The sequence below is a fragment of the Rhineura floridana genome, chromosome 1, assembly GCF_030035675.1.
Source record: "Rhineura floridana isolate rRhiFlo1 chromosome 1, rRhiFlo1.hap2, whole genome shotgun sequence".
In the NCBI taxonomy this organism is placed as follows: Eukaryota; Metazoa; Chordata; class Lepidosauria; order Squamata; family Rhineuridae; genus Rhineura; species Rhineura floridana.
The window spans coordinates 271,382,766-271,398,027 of NC_084480.1; the positions used below are offsets into that span (position 1 = coordinate 271,382,766).

Here is a 15,262-nt window from a genome sequence, read left to right on the forward strand (position 1 = left end):
GGAAAATGACACTGAATTAAAACTCAAGTACTATTCCTACTTCCATTACAGGAAATTTTCTATGGTTTATGTTTTCTGTGTTCTATAACTTTACAAGAGATCATAAGGTGACAAAATAGCTAAGATGTGTTGTTTTGATGAGCGAATACACTACTTCGTTTAAGCCCAAACAATTCCTCTGAAATGAGGAGCGTGTGGTCTTTTTGTAGATATTATAAAACCATCTTCTAATTCTGGCCTTTCACTCATTCATTATATAGAAGTATTATTCATACCATTGGACTTGACACTATATAAAGCATCTTATCTGCATGATGCAACAGAAAGCATAGCGCGAAAGACCAGAAACAAGTGTGTTTCAATTGTAAATATAGTTTGCTGATCAAATACATATTCACTAAAGAGGGAATAAAGCACTGGGTTTTAAAATATATATGTATATATGAAGAGAAATTCCATGTACACATTAGTAACCAATTTCTTTTTATTAGAGTAAATACAGTTATGAAAACTGTACATTATTCATTTTGGGTTCCAGAATTATAAATAAAGAAGCTCATTTGATAAAGAGTTCATTCACAGCAAGAAATTTTAAATAGACAAAGTGACATATCATTAAATACATTGGCAGACTTATGAGCTGTCCAAAATGCAGTGTACAGTATACAACCAACTATAAATAGCCTTTTATGTAAAATACAGCTGTGCACATCTTAGAAAAATACCAACAATTTTTTATTGGAGCTTAGTTTTTAAAAAAGCTTATAAATCATACATATTTATAAATGGAAATAACATGCTTACATTTATAAACATTTTCAAAGCCTTTTTAAAGATTTTTAAATAAACATGTAATAAAATTTAAATGTCAGTTACAAAATTAGTTCAAGCAATAACTTAACTGGGATGAACTGTAGATAAGAAAGAGTGTTTATATAGGACATCAAGGCTTGTTACAATTTTAAGAACCTGAATCTCAGCTTTCTGAATTTAGAAGTAAAACAAGTTTCCTTCCTTAACAAACAAACATACAAACATAAGTTGTTAAAGTTTCATTTGCTGCCTTTCTGCTTTCTTCTCGATTCCACACTGGTCAAAACACAGGATTCTCAAACCCACTTCTGCAAAAAATGCCACTGAGTTACTGCCCGCATTGAGCTGCTCCAGGCTATAAGAATAATTCCTTACCTAATTCCATCTGATGGGCTGCCTCTTACAATTGCTAATGTATTTATGAAGAAACCTCTTCATTAAATCATGCAAATAATAATAATAATAATTTACAAACAAGATTAAAAAGTGGAAAAGTACTCTTTTCTCACAGATAAAAACAAAACCCAAGCCCTTTACTTTTTATTTCTAATTAAAATGCTGACTTTCAAAATGGCCACTCCATGTACAATTTTTCTGTAAGTAAACAAGCATGCTTTTGAGTAATATGGAATACAGTAACTACAGCAGGGAAAACAAGAAAAACATGGATCATATCATCAAACACAGGACTGTAAACCTAGTTAAGACGAAGAGTCAAAATTAAAGTTTGAGGCTTAAGTTTTAACTGGCTGAGGTAAGATTACAGACTCATTTTAACAACATTAAAAGGCATCAAACTGATAATCAGTCATTATTAACAGACTTAAATGCTCTACCTGAATGTATTCAACATGAAGCCTGACCTTTAAAAATAATGATTTATTGTAAGTATTGATGAACAGCTTCAATTGTGCAATCAGGCAAAGACTTTAAATGCCAGTAAAAATGTCCAATATTGAGATTAGACTCAAATCACTGAGCGGCACACTTCTCAAAATATTCTGCTTTGCTCATCCAGTATGCTGATACAGCCCAATAAATCTCACAGCATAAAAAATAATTCTGCTTGCCACTTTCAATAGGAAGATATAAAGAATGGCTTAAAACACTGTTGCATATTGCCTGCTAAGCCTTAAAGGAAGATGACTTTACTGGCTTAGGTAAAAAAAAAATATTGTGAAGAAGTTGAACCTTCCAATAAAATATTTATACAGCATATATGCTACATGCTTTAATTTTGTTTTTCTGACATAGGGTGAAAGCTACTGAAGTTTTCCAGGCTGGTGTACATTATTACATTATGGCTGTACATAGATTTTAAATAAATATTAAATTAACAGAATCATGCATAAGCAAATGAAACACAATCTCCCAGAAAACTGCAAGGAGATTTTAAAAACAGCAGGTAATGGAATAAGACTGGTGAGTGATGCTGCTAACTATTTCTTCTAATGAGATAGGAGTGAATACTGGAATCGCTTCCACAGCAACAGAATCCTCTGACCACATTCCTCTGGCAGTCGTTTTCCCATCTCCCCCTCCAAAAACATCAGACAGCAAAATAGTAAGGCAGCTGTTAACTTCCATCAACAAAAGTGCAGCTCTGTACATTTCCAGTTTAGTCACACACTCTGCTGGAACATATGGAGTAGCCAACACACTCTACTTGTCGAGCTGCTTCAGCAAGCTTGTGTGTGTGCGCGCTTGTGGGGTTTTTTTTCCACCATGGTTGTTTGCTTCAGCTTTCAGAGGACCCCAAAGCCACAAATCCTCAGCAGAGGTACTGCTCAGGCCCCTGGCTGAGATTTCCAAGTTTCATCTCTCTCGTGTCCCATCCTAATTCCATGCCTCCTTCCCTGTGTCTGAACATGACTCGTGCCATTTAAAAGGCTGATGACACAACTGCCGAGAATTGTGGGCTTACGCCACTAGTTGTCATGACTTCACTGAAGGATCAAAACAGTTATATCATTAAGTAACTATGTTGAATCACATTCAGGCATAGCTAAAATTAAAGTGCCAATACATATAATAAAGCTTTGTCATTTGAAATGGGAAAGATAAGAATTGAGATTTGGGGGAGGAGGAAATTTTAGGTGAAACACAAGACCTTTCTTACCTTTCCTAATCCCAATCAAGTTAGAAAATGGACAAAAAGAATGGCTAAACCAATATTCAACAGCATTACCAGGGCAATCATGATTGAATTAGGACCCTGAAAATGAAATAAAATGGGGTTTGATTACATTCACAAAAATTAAGATAAATACATCAGCTGAAACCTTGAACATTAAGCTGCTTCTAAACTATGTCATTATAGCAAAAACAAGATAGGACCTCTCCCCCTTTGTAAGCAGAATAGCATCAAGACTTCAATCAGTACATAGGATACTAGAAGTGCAGATGAAGATTTCAAAAAAGTATGGAAGGCTTCTTGACCTCCAACTTCTTTCACCTGGTTGTCTATTTGGTCTACAAATATTATAAATAATTTATTTTTGAGAGGTTTTCCTTATTGGCAAGTGGAATAAAAACAATATTCCCCGCCATTTGCTAGTACCAAGAGCAAACAAAGATTAGCAAAGTACTACACTGAAATGTTAGCCCCTACAAGGTTAGTCACCCTTCTCCCTTCCCTCATCTAAGACAGATACACAAATCCTCAGCAAAGGAAATTTTCACTTGGAGATGATTTGCTGTAATATTGATGCATGTTAAAAGGATAAAACCAACTCTTAACATTGACCTTGGCTAGAAATATAGACACCATTTTAATGAATTCAATCAAAGTGCAGATTCTGAAAAGCACTATATCAGCAGGTCATGCTCGGCCCACAAATGTATAATTTGATTTTTTAAAAAAGGAGGTCTTGTTGTTGAATTATCATAATTTACAATATGTGGGTTGTCCTCTAACACAAAAAAGGAACATGTGGTTATCTACCATCTTAATATCTTTATTTGGAGGCGAAGCATAAAGAAATGCTACTCTTGCATCTTTTGAAGAGCATGTTACAAACATTATGTAGAAACTACAGGGAATGGCCTCAGTGGGTTGACTTACCCTTCTGTGGCTGTAATGTAGAGTACTGCCCTTCATGCCGTTTTGGTACCCAACATGAAACACTCCCATAACCGGAACCAACTCTTATGGGAAGTGGCTGATAGTGGAACAGAAACTCTGCACAACAGCATCAAATGGGATGGTGACAGACAATATAAGTAACCAAAAGAAAGCCAATTCCACAGTTTCCATGTGATATTCACCATGTATGCTCCAGCCCTAGCTCTAATTTGAGAATAGCCTCTGCTCTGCCCTGCTGTTTACATAATCTCAAGCAATTTGCAGTTACATTTCAAGCCCAATATGATCCTAGCATTGTTGTTGTTATCATGGTATTAAGTTTATGGATTAAGCTAAAATAAAAAGGTAATGCTTTGCTGGCTTGTCTTTCTTCATAAACCAAGATTAAATGGAGAGTTTCAAGGACTGGGAAGGACAGAATGAGATATGGAATGGGGTATCTTAAGCAATGCCAAAGAAACTCTAAATTGCGTAGGCATTTTTGAGTTGATCAAATAAACTGCAGAGAACTTTGCTGTACCCATGGAATTCAAAATGTGACTCAAATTCTGGCTTTTAAAACATTAATGGTGTGACTTCAAAATGCTTTAGGGTGAAGCGCCATAAATAAGGCCTCACTCACTGCTCTCTGCTGCTGCTTAAAATAGAAAAAGGCAAAATTAGTCTCTGCTTTCCACAACTGATCTGAACAGGTGTTATAAAGAAGCCATAACAGAAGAACTTTATGCATGCCCGGAACTGTCCATTCAGCTCTTATATAACAGTAAGTTTAAGGCATAAAAAAGGGAAAAATATCAAACGAAGAAGAAAAAACATACATTGCTATGAAATACAATGATACACTGACTCACTATTAGGAAGCAACGTATTAAAAAAGAGGGTCAGTCATAAAAAGGCAATATTAGTTTTTTATTAGTCTACCATTATATTGAATAGTAATTCTTATTTTTCATGCATAATTCCCTGTTTATGAAACATAATGAAGGGAAGGACTATGATCCCATGGTCAGCCTCTGCTTTCTCTGGTTAAAATAACATAATTTGTCAGGAGTAGGAAAGACCACTGCCCCTGAACTTGAAGTGCCTCTGCTTATGAAAGCAGACAGTACTGGGCTACATAGACCGGTTGCCTGACTTGATGTAAGGCCGCCCCATAACCCAATGATGTGATTTATTCATATTATTGTAAAAAAAAATTGTTCAGAATCTGTGTATCCTTCATAAACTTATGTAGCAATTAACCATCATTTTGTCATACTGTATAAGCAAAAAATAATGTCAATACTCCAAAAACTTAATTCAAAAACACTTTCTGGCACTTCCAATTAAGCTGTCAAACCTCATCAGATAATATCTCCCATGGCTTTGCAGTTCTTATTTCTGTGGAATGGCACACTGGATATTCTCTTTTTCTGAAAAGGCCAGGAGAAGAGGTAGAATGAAGAAGATAATTTTTTCCCCTATGGTTGAAATAGTGCTGAAGACAAGAGGAAAATCTACAAGCAACGTTACACAAATGTTCTGTGCCGACTAGACTCTGATAGCACAGAAATTCTTTTGGAAGGACTTTTGCTGCTCAAAATAACTGTAGGCTACAAAGAAGATATTCTCATGACGCCCTGAAGACTGACAGATTATCTCTTGCTTTGTAGTAAGTAAAAAGTGAGAGGGGTTATCACATTTGTAGCACATTTTAGATTGTATCCAATGGTGTCCTTGAATGAGCAGAATAGCCTTCTGCTTGTGTAACAGCACTTCCTCTTCTTCTCAAGCCACCTGCAGCCTCCTCTCATCAAAATCTGCTTTGGAGAGTTGGAGCAGATTTGGGAGGGAACACTTGGGGGCTTCAGGAGGAAAAGGGGAAGGGAAAGACCAGTGCACAAGAAGTCTGCTCATGCAAAACTGGATTTAACCCTACATCTTTCAACTTCGAAAATTAAATATAAATTTGAAAACCTAAAAAACCAAAACAAAACCACACCCTTATATGTCGAGATAATACATTTGGGAGCTACATAGCAAGGCACTTAATCTGTTACCTATTTGAAAACCTTTTATATATCTTTCTTAATATTTGGTTGCACTGGTGTTATGAAGGCAAATGTAATTCTGCTCTTCCAAAGAGCATAAGAACTGGCAATGTTTTTGTTAACTCAGTAACTAAGGACCACATCACACCATTGTCAAACTAAACTGGTATTGCTTCTATCTAGTAAATCAGCTTACACACCATGTGTACTCTGTGAATATAATGTCTCTATTCGGCAATGAAGAGTTGTGTGTGATCTTTACATAGCACAATATGTGTATTTTATTTACGCAAAAGTGGCAGCAATTTATTTTAAATATTTCTAAGCTGCCTTCTAAGGCAAAGTCTTCACAGCACAACTTACATGTAGGAAAACTACCATTTGTGAAATGACCATTAAGTTAAACGCAGGACATTAGGGAGCTTCAGTCTATCCCAGCTACTTTGATAGTGCATTTGTACAGTACACATTCTTGCAAACATGCATATCTTCAATTCATACATTACATTTTCAAAGTGTGAAATGTTCTATGTGAACATATAAAAATGGAATGTGAGATGCTTCCTGAGTGATTTTATAAAAAGCAGCAAATTTATAAACTGGGATGGGTAAGTTCACATCAATGCAGCAATGTGCGAGAATGATCCAAGACAGTCAGAAGAGTGTGTGTGAAAACTCCAACACAGCTTTGTTCATGAAAGCAGAAGAAGTTCTGGTATCTCACTGGGTAACCCTGAAATGATAACCACTGAATCTCAATTGCGTAAACATTCCCTAGTTTTGATTTATTGCCACAGTCTGCTATTAAAGAATGTTATTTTGTATAATGAAGCCAATCCCCAGGGTTTAACAATATTTTTGTGTGCTTTTGCAGAAATACCAGTGGAACACTGGCACAACAACAGCAAGCATAATTCCAATGTAAAGTGTGAAGCAGATTTTTTGGTGTTGAATTAGCAATATCGCATTTTTTTAAATGATGCTAAGATGAATATTTGTTCAGTTGTCCATGTTGTATTAGGGGGCCTTCTTTAGGTGTTATAGTAAGAAGCCACTTATCTGTGGCTTTATTTCATACTGCTGCCACAGCATTTAAAGGCTTTTTATTATGTGGTTTGTCACAATGTAAGTGGGGCCAATTGCATGTATCCTTCCTATCCAGATGTTACCCTTAATTTTAGCCAAGTGACAACTGCAGGGGACAAACACGTATGATAAGCCTGGCGTCACAATGGTAGGACCATTAAAGCTGTGGTGGCAGTGTGTGATGTAGCCATAAGTGGCTTTCATGCTGCTGCTGCAATGTCTGAAGGGCATGTCAATAACATTAAGTGACTCTGTGGAGAGTCAAGGTGTTTTTTAGGACACTTGCAGATGGCAGAGCTCCAGTGAGCTCTAATAGTTGCAAACACAGGAACTGCACAAGAAAAAAGAAGTACTTTCTACTGCACTAGGTTTGAAAATGATGGTGGTGGGTTTGCCTATACTGTCACTGTGCTACTATACTTATCCTGCGAGCCTGTTTAGGCCAACAGCAATCAAAATGGGAACACCTTGCTGGAAGGAGGAATCTTGAAATGACTGTAGCATCACTTATTAAAGCAATGTACACCAGCTATTGAACTAGTTGGGGAGGGGGACACTCAGTACTTCAGATAGGAGTATTTATTTGAACTCTTCCCTAAATGTGTCTGTGGCCCTTTGTGAATGTCTAGATTTTATTTCTTTAAACACTGATTATACAGCTAAAATCTCCATATAATTTTTGTGGGAGATTAGTCTTAATTTGGGAATTTAACAGATTATATTTATTTATTTATTAGATTTTTATACCGCCCCACTAGCATAGCTCTCTGGGCGGTGTACAGCAAAAAAAAATACAAATATATACAATAAAAACCCATAATATAATACAGCAAGGACACAGTATAAAGAATGAAAGATCTAAAATCAGTTACAGCAAATTTTTAAAAACTAAATTAAAATTAAAGTTAGATTAAAATGCCTTAGAAAAGAGGAAAGTTTTAACCTGGTGCCGGAAAGATCGGCGCCAGGCGCACCTCATCGACAACACTATTCCACAGTTCGGGGGCCACCACTGAGAAGGCCCTAGTTCTTGTTACCACCCTCCGTGCCTCCCTCTGAGTCGGAACTTGGAGGAGGGCCTTCGATGTAGAACGCAGTGTACGGGCAGGTTCATATCGGGAGAGGCATTCCAGCAGGTATTGTGGTCCTGCGCCGTATAAGGCTTTATAAGTTAAAACCAACACTTTGAATCTGGCCCGGAAGCATATTGGCAGCCAGTACAAGCGAGCCAGAACAGGTGTTATGTGTTCAGACCACTTGGTCTTCGTTATCAATCTGGCCGCCGCGTTTTGCACTAGCTGTAGCTTCCAAACTGTCTTCAAAGGTAGCCCTACGTAGAGCGCATTGCAGTAATCCAATCGCGAGGTTACCAGAGCATGTACCACTGATGTTAGGTCCTCCCTGCTCAGATAGGGACGTAGCTGGGCTACCAACCGAAGTTGGTAGAACGCATTCCGTGCCACCGAGGCTACTTGAGCCTCAAGTGACAGGGAAGGATCTAAAACAACTCCCAGACTGTGAACCTGTTCCTTTAGGGGGAGTGTAACCCCGTCCAGGACAGGTTGTATATCCACCATCCGATCAGAGAAACCACCCACCAGCAGCATCTCAGTCTTGTCTGGATTGAGCCTCAGTTTGTTAGCTCTCATCCAGTCCATTATCGCGACCAGGCAACGGTTCAGCACATTGACAGCCTCACCTGAAGAGGATGAAAAGGAGAAATAGAGCTGCGTGGCAACGCACTCCAAATCTCCTGATGACCGCACCCAATGGCTTCATGTAGATGTTAAAAAGCATGGGAGACAGAACTGACCCCTGCGGGACTCCACATTGGAGAACCCACGGTGTCGAGCAATGTTCCCCAAGCACTACCTTCTGGAGACGACCCGCCAGGTAGGAGCGGAACCACCGCCAAGCGGTACCTCCAACTCCCAACTCAGCGAGCCTCTCCAGAAGGATACCATGGTCGATGGTATCAAAAGCCGCTGAGAGATCAAGGAGAATCAACAGAGTTACACTCCCTCCGTCCCTCTCCCGACATAGGTCATCATACAGGGCGACCAAGGCCGTCTCGGTGCCGAAACCGGGCCTAAAACCTGATTGAAATGGATCTAGATAATCGGTTTCATCCAATAACGCCTGGAGCTGGCCAGCAACCACTCGTTCCAAGATCTTGCCCAGGAATGGAACATTCGCTACTGGTCTGTAGCTGTTGAAATTTTCTGGGTCCAAGGAAGGTTTCTTCAGAAGTGGTCTCACTGCCGCCTCTTTGAGACAGCCAGGGACCACTCCCTCTCGTAAAGAGGCATTTATCACTTCCCTGGCCCAGCCAGCTGTTCTATCCCTGCTAGTTTTTATTAGCCAAGAGGGGCAAGGATCTAGTACCGAAGTGGTGGCACGTACCTGTCCAAGCACCTTGTCCACGTCCTCGAGCTGAACCAACTGAAACTCATCCAATAAAACATGACCAGACTGAGCTCCGGACACCTCATTAGGATCGACTGCTATAAACTGAGAGTCTAAGTCCCGGCGGATGCATAAGATCTTATTCTGGAAGTGACCAGCAAACTCATTACAACGGGCCACCAATGACCCTACTATGTCCTGAGGGCCAGAGTGAAGCAACCCTCGGACAACTCTAAAAAGCTCAGTTGGGCGGGAAAGAGAGTTTGGCAGCAAAATGTTGTTTCTTCGCCACCCTCACCGCTCCTAAGTACAGCTTAGTAGAGGCACTTACCAGCGCATAATTGCATCCGTCGGGAGTTCGCCTCCACCTCCGCTCTAGCTTCCTCCTATCTTGTTTCATCGCTCTCAGCTCTGGAGTGTACCATGGAGCTGTATGAGCTCTACAGAGGAGAGGGCGTGCAGGAGCGATCGTGTCAGCAGCCCGGGTCATCTCCGCATTCCACAGTTCGACCAGGGCTTCAACAGGAGCGCCAGTCATTTCACTGGCTCCAACTCACTGATTGTCATAATGTTTAGTAAAGATTTTTTTTTGTTGGTAACTTGATAGAACTACATGAGAAGAGATTTGACTGGTATTGCTGAAATTACACAGTGAAGTTGTACATATTTCTTCAACACAAGGTACCACTATTTTAATAACTCAATTTGCCACTGTGCACTCCAGCAGATGCATCTTCTCATGATTGTGTAGCTAATAAATTCTGTGTTGTAACCAGACATACATCACAATAGCCCTATTTGACTGACTGCAGTGTACACTGGGGAGGGGATAGGGCATACATGCCCTGTGCTCAGCATCCCTGTGTGCACTGAATCTCCTTCAGGTCTTTGTACATTTAACAATAAGAATGTCTGAAGGAGGCACTTAGAAACTTCCCAGTGACCCTGATACTGCAGGGTTCCCTATCTTAGGGAGACTTCTAAGTGCATTCGGAATTATTTATTTATTTATTCTATCCTGCCTTTCCTCTCAGAAGGAGCCTACTCTTTCAGAGGGAGTAAGATTCCATCCAAAGCAAGCAAGTGACCAATCATCCAGATTCAGGAACCACCTACCTACAGTGCCTTCATCTTGGTAGGATTCATAGTCCATTCACTGGCCCTCATCCAGCCCACTACCAAGTCTAGGCACTGGTACAGGGCTTGCATGGCCTCTCCTGATTCAGATGTTACAGAGAAACAGAGCTGGGTGTCAACAGCATACTACTGACATTTCATCCCAAATCTTCTGACTGCTCCCAAGGGCTTCATATAGATGTTAAGCAGAATTGGAGACAAGACGGTACCCTGAGGCACCCCACAGCACAATTGCCAGGGGGCTGACAGACAATCACCAATGCCATTCTCTGAAACTGACCCCAGAGAGGATTGGAACCACTGTAAAACAGGGCCTCCGATACCCATCTCACCAAGTCAGCCCAGAAGGATACCAAGGTCAATGGTATCAAAAACTGCTGAGAAATCAAGTACAAATAACAGGGTTGCACTCCCCCGTCCTCTCCTGATAATGATCATCCATTAGGGCAACCAAGGCCAATTCAGTCTCATAGTCAGGCCTGAACCCAGATTGGAATGGGTCAAGATAATCTGTTTAATTCAAGAGTACTTGCAATTGCTGGGCCTTCATAATCCTCTCAATCTCCTTCTCTAAAAAGGGGACATTTGCAACTAGGTAGTAGTTGTCACAAACATTGGGTCCAGGATGAGCTTTGCAGGAGTGGTCGGATCACCGCCTCTTTCAGGGCAGCTGGGACAACTCTGTGTCACAAAGACACATTAATCACACTCTAGAAGTCCCTTCAGACCTAAGTGGAGCCAGGCTGTGAGAGAATGGGGCTTCCATGTGTGCTCTGGTCCCCTTCTATAGTTTAAGCCCTCGTGAAGTCATTTGGATACCTAAATAGGGTTGATGTGTGTTTGTAAAGTATAAATATTTCAGTGAAGGAGACACCATTGATCTTATTAATATTATTAACATGTGGTGAAAGAAAAGGACTGTTTGCTTGGCTTGAATTTTGTACACACTGCATGCTTTCATACCTGCCAAATTTTTAAAAATAAATTTTACATTTGATGTGAACATTGTGAAAAACATCAGCATTGAGATCAAATTGCTGTTATATTTTTTATAAATTTCTCTACTGTGAAACTGATCTGTCTCAGGCACTTTTAAAAAACTTTTGTAACAGAGTAAAATGCATTGGGTGCCCAGAATGGAAGGGGTGTTTTCTCATGGTCACTTCCATGGGAAAAAAGGTTGTTGCTTATTTAGGATTGCAGAGTTCAGTCCTAAAAAACAGGAATCCAGAAAGGGGTCTATTTAGGTTTAAATTGCCTGCTCCTCATTTGTATCCTTGAAGGTGGCAAAACTCTGACACAGATGTGAACTAAACTGAAAATATCAGACACAGCAAGCAAACACTACCAAATGCATTGAGTACTAGGCCACTAACCGGCTGAAAGAATACACCCAGACTTGAGCTCCAAATGCACAGTACCTACCAAACTGCCTTCTCTTTCCATGGAAGAATAGAAGTCATTATTAGGTGGATTCTTTGGTGCAGCAGATTCAGGCTTCTTTAATGATTCTTTGGCATCTAACTGTATCCCAGATCTGGTGGGGCTTGGCTTCTGAGCTGGTGCTACTACTGCAAGTGCTGAAGATGATGGGTTGGCATAGTCCTCGTCTTCCCGGAGCTCAAATGGATACTTAGCTGGATTACTTCTCACATAATAGCCATGGTAATGATCATGTAACTCCGCATTCTCTGTGTTGATAGGATTGTTGTGGGGTGACGACTTTGGCTGAGGCTTTACCATAAGTTCCTCCTTCACTGGTGCTTTCGAATAAACAGGTTTGTTGATGACTGGTGTTATATTTTCACTGGTTAAATTCTTTTTTTCTTGAATTAGTCTGACCTCAGAGGTGGAGTTTTGCTTTTTGCCTTGTTTTGCAGGGGAAGGCTCAGCAGAGGGGGGAGTATGCCTTGGGCTCTCTTCTGGGGTCCCAGGAGGTGTAGTGCCTTTTCGATAAAAGTGAGGAGATTCTTTTGGTGTAGGTAGTTTTTTCTGAGCTTTTTCTTCAGGATTTTCCTTAACTTCTGCACTTTCTTGAAATCGTTGCTTGATATAATCAGGACCTAAAATTAAAACAATAACAATTAAGACTGAGGACTAGCATGAAGCTTCTGAAGCAAAGAGGAGTTAATTACATTTTCCATATAAAACACATAATTTTGCTGTCATTTGCAGCTGAGGAATCCAAGCAGATTTGGTTAATACTTGTGGTTTTATTTTCACGTTCTTCTTTAAGATAACATATAGGAAAATGTTTCACTAATATTTACAGGCAGTTTTTAAATGCTGCTGTTGCATACCTATTTTGTGGTCTCAATAAATACACCTGGAATTTTTTTGTCATCAGTTTGTATCCTGATGACATAATTTCATGGATACAAAATATTATAAACAGAAGAGGCCTTCAAAGTAGCAAGACAAGGGCAACATTGAAACAAAATTGTTGTAGTATCTCCTGTACATTTACAATGTAAGTTTTCACTTTTTGTTACAATAACACAAGCAAGTTGTAAAATCAGTTTCCCTGAAGCAGCTTCCAGGATCAGGTAGCTTCATTTCTGCCATTACTATTTCTTTGAATTTCCTTCGAGTCTGCATCTTTTGAGTACTGAAGTACCAAGTACCCAATACAGTGCCAGCAGGCAAAGAAGGGTGCTATTACCTTGCTTCTCCATGACGGTCTGTGTTTACAGATACAGCCTAAAATAGCATTAGCACTTTTGCAACTGTATCACATTTCAAATACAGGGGCTGAGCCTGCAGTGTTTGGCAGTTCACTTCAATGGGTGTAGGATCACGTCTCTCATCTAATTTGCTGACTCCTGTCACCTCTTAAGTTTGTTTCTTGATCAGGTTTCTCCCTTCCATGTGATTATTGTAACTTTCTATTTTGCTTGTTGTCCATTTTAAACCAGACTGAGCCACCCTTACCCCAATCTTTTTACCATCAGCGTATATGAGAACCAGCAACTCTTTGCCTAAATTATTTCCCCCCCTAGTAACTTTTTAAATTTCTCTCCCCTTCTTTAGGGTTTTGGTCTGTCATTACTGGCACTTGGCGCAAATCACAAGCTAGGGTGGCATTCAATACTAACCCTGATCAGAGTAGACCCACTGAAGTTAACAGACATGACTAACTTAGATTCATTAATTTCAATTGGTCTATGCTGAGTAGGACTTACTTTAATACAACCCTTAATTTCCTCTTTTATTTCAACCATTTGCTATATATTTCTGCCATGGATTCTTAATAAACCATATTTTATTTTGTTTAAATTAGTTTCATTTATCATGCTTTGATATTTCTAAGATTTCTAACAGCTCCATCTTAAACAACCAGCATAATTTTAAAAGGGAAAGCTGCAGAATTAGCCTCCAGTCCTAAAGACTATGAACTGGAGAATCATCTCCAGCATATGGCCCTGAAAGTCAACAACTGTGGAAGAAATTACTTCCACAGGACACGGACACCTATGCACTGGCATGCTAAGGAGCACTGCTTCTGCTCTAAGTAAAATAACTTACAGAACAGAGATGCACGACTGACTATGACAGACACTTGAAAAATGGAAGAAATTATCAGTGTGTTTAATATTTATTTATTTACATTTATTAGTCATTGGAACACAGGAAGGTGCCTTATACCAACTCAGACCATTGGTCCATCTAGCTCAGTACTGTCTATATTGACTGGCAGTGGCTTTCTAGGGTTTCAGGCAGGAGTCTCTCCCAGCCCTACCTTGCGATGCTTGGACCTTCTGCATGCAAAGCATGTGTTCTGCACCTGACCTATGGCCATATTAACCTGGTCCTCAAGGATAGGATATCTTTTCATATGTTCATATATTGTTCCTCAGTGAGTATTTATAGAGAGTTCACATTTAAAATAGATATAGAATTATAAATACAGAATAATATCAGGAAAATGGCAGATTAAAAGAACTGCAGCGTAAGAATTGCTCATCAAGTAAAAAGGCATGGAAAAATGAAAAAAACCTTCTTGTGGTGCCAAAAGTAATTAGTGTAGGTGCCAGACTACATTTTTGCCTGGGGAGATAATTCCCATAAGCAGGCACAATAACTGAGAAGACCCTCTAGCAACTTGTCACCTGCCACAATTCAGTCAGCAAGGGCACCCAGAGAAAGAGAAGAGCACCTGAAGATGTTTTCAGTGTACAGATAAGCTGATGTGGGAGTAGTTGGCACCTCCAGTACCACCAACTTAGCCGCCTGACTAGATCAGCCACGCAGGGCCTTCTCTCAGTACCACCAACGAAAACAGCTAGGTTGGTGGGAACTAGGGAGAGGGCATTTTCAGTGGCGGCCCCCACTCTCTGGAACTCCCTCCCGTTTGATCTTCGACATGCCCCTTCCCTGGATGCATTCCGCCGAGCATTAAAAACCTGGCTCTTTGGACAGGCCTTCGGGACCTCCGGGGTGGGCTAAGCTTTTATCACTATTACTGAATGCCCGTTGTTTACATACTGTTTTATGCTGTAATTTAATCCTTTATTGTCGACTGTATTGTATTGCTATGTATTTTAAATCGTATTTTAAATTGTATTTTACTGGAATTTAATTGTGTACATCGCCTAGAGTGGCCTTGGCCAGATAGGCGACACAAAAATTAAATTATTATTATTATTATTATTTAGGTCCCAAGCCATGTAAGCCTTCAAAGCCTCAGAATTAGGCCAGGAGATAA

General features: G+C 39.8%; 1 protein-coding gene across 2 annotated transcripts in view; it reads right to left on the minus strand.

The window, feature by feature from the left end:
- Positions 1 to 470: 470 nt before the first annotated feature.
- Positions 471 to 15,262, minus strand: part of JPH1 (junctophilin 1) — a 117,728-nt gene continuing 102,936 nt past the window's right edge. Inside the window, exons 4-6 of one of the 2 annotated variants that reach the window (XM_061601559.1) lie at positions 11,983 to 12,620; positions 2,933 to 3,028; positions 471 to 1,121 (exon numbers count right to left, since the gene is read on the minus strand). In XM_061601559.1, the coding sequence (XP_061457543.1) occupies positions 2,948 to 3,028; positions 11,983 to 12,620 (719 nt within the window). In that variant the 3' untranslated portion in view covers positions 471 to 1,121; positions 2,933 to 2,947. Of the gene's footprint in view, positions 2,760 to 2,932; positions 3,029 to 11,982; positions 12,621 to 15,262 lie in introns of both variants that reach the window. The other variant, XM_061601549.1, reaches the window with a different exon arrangement.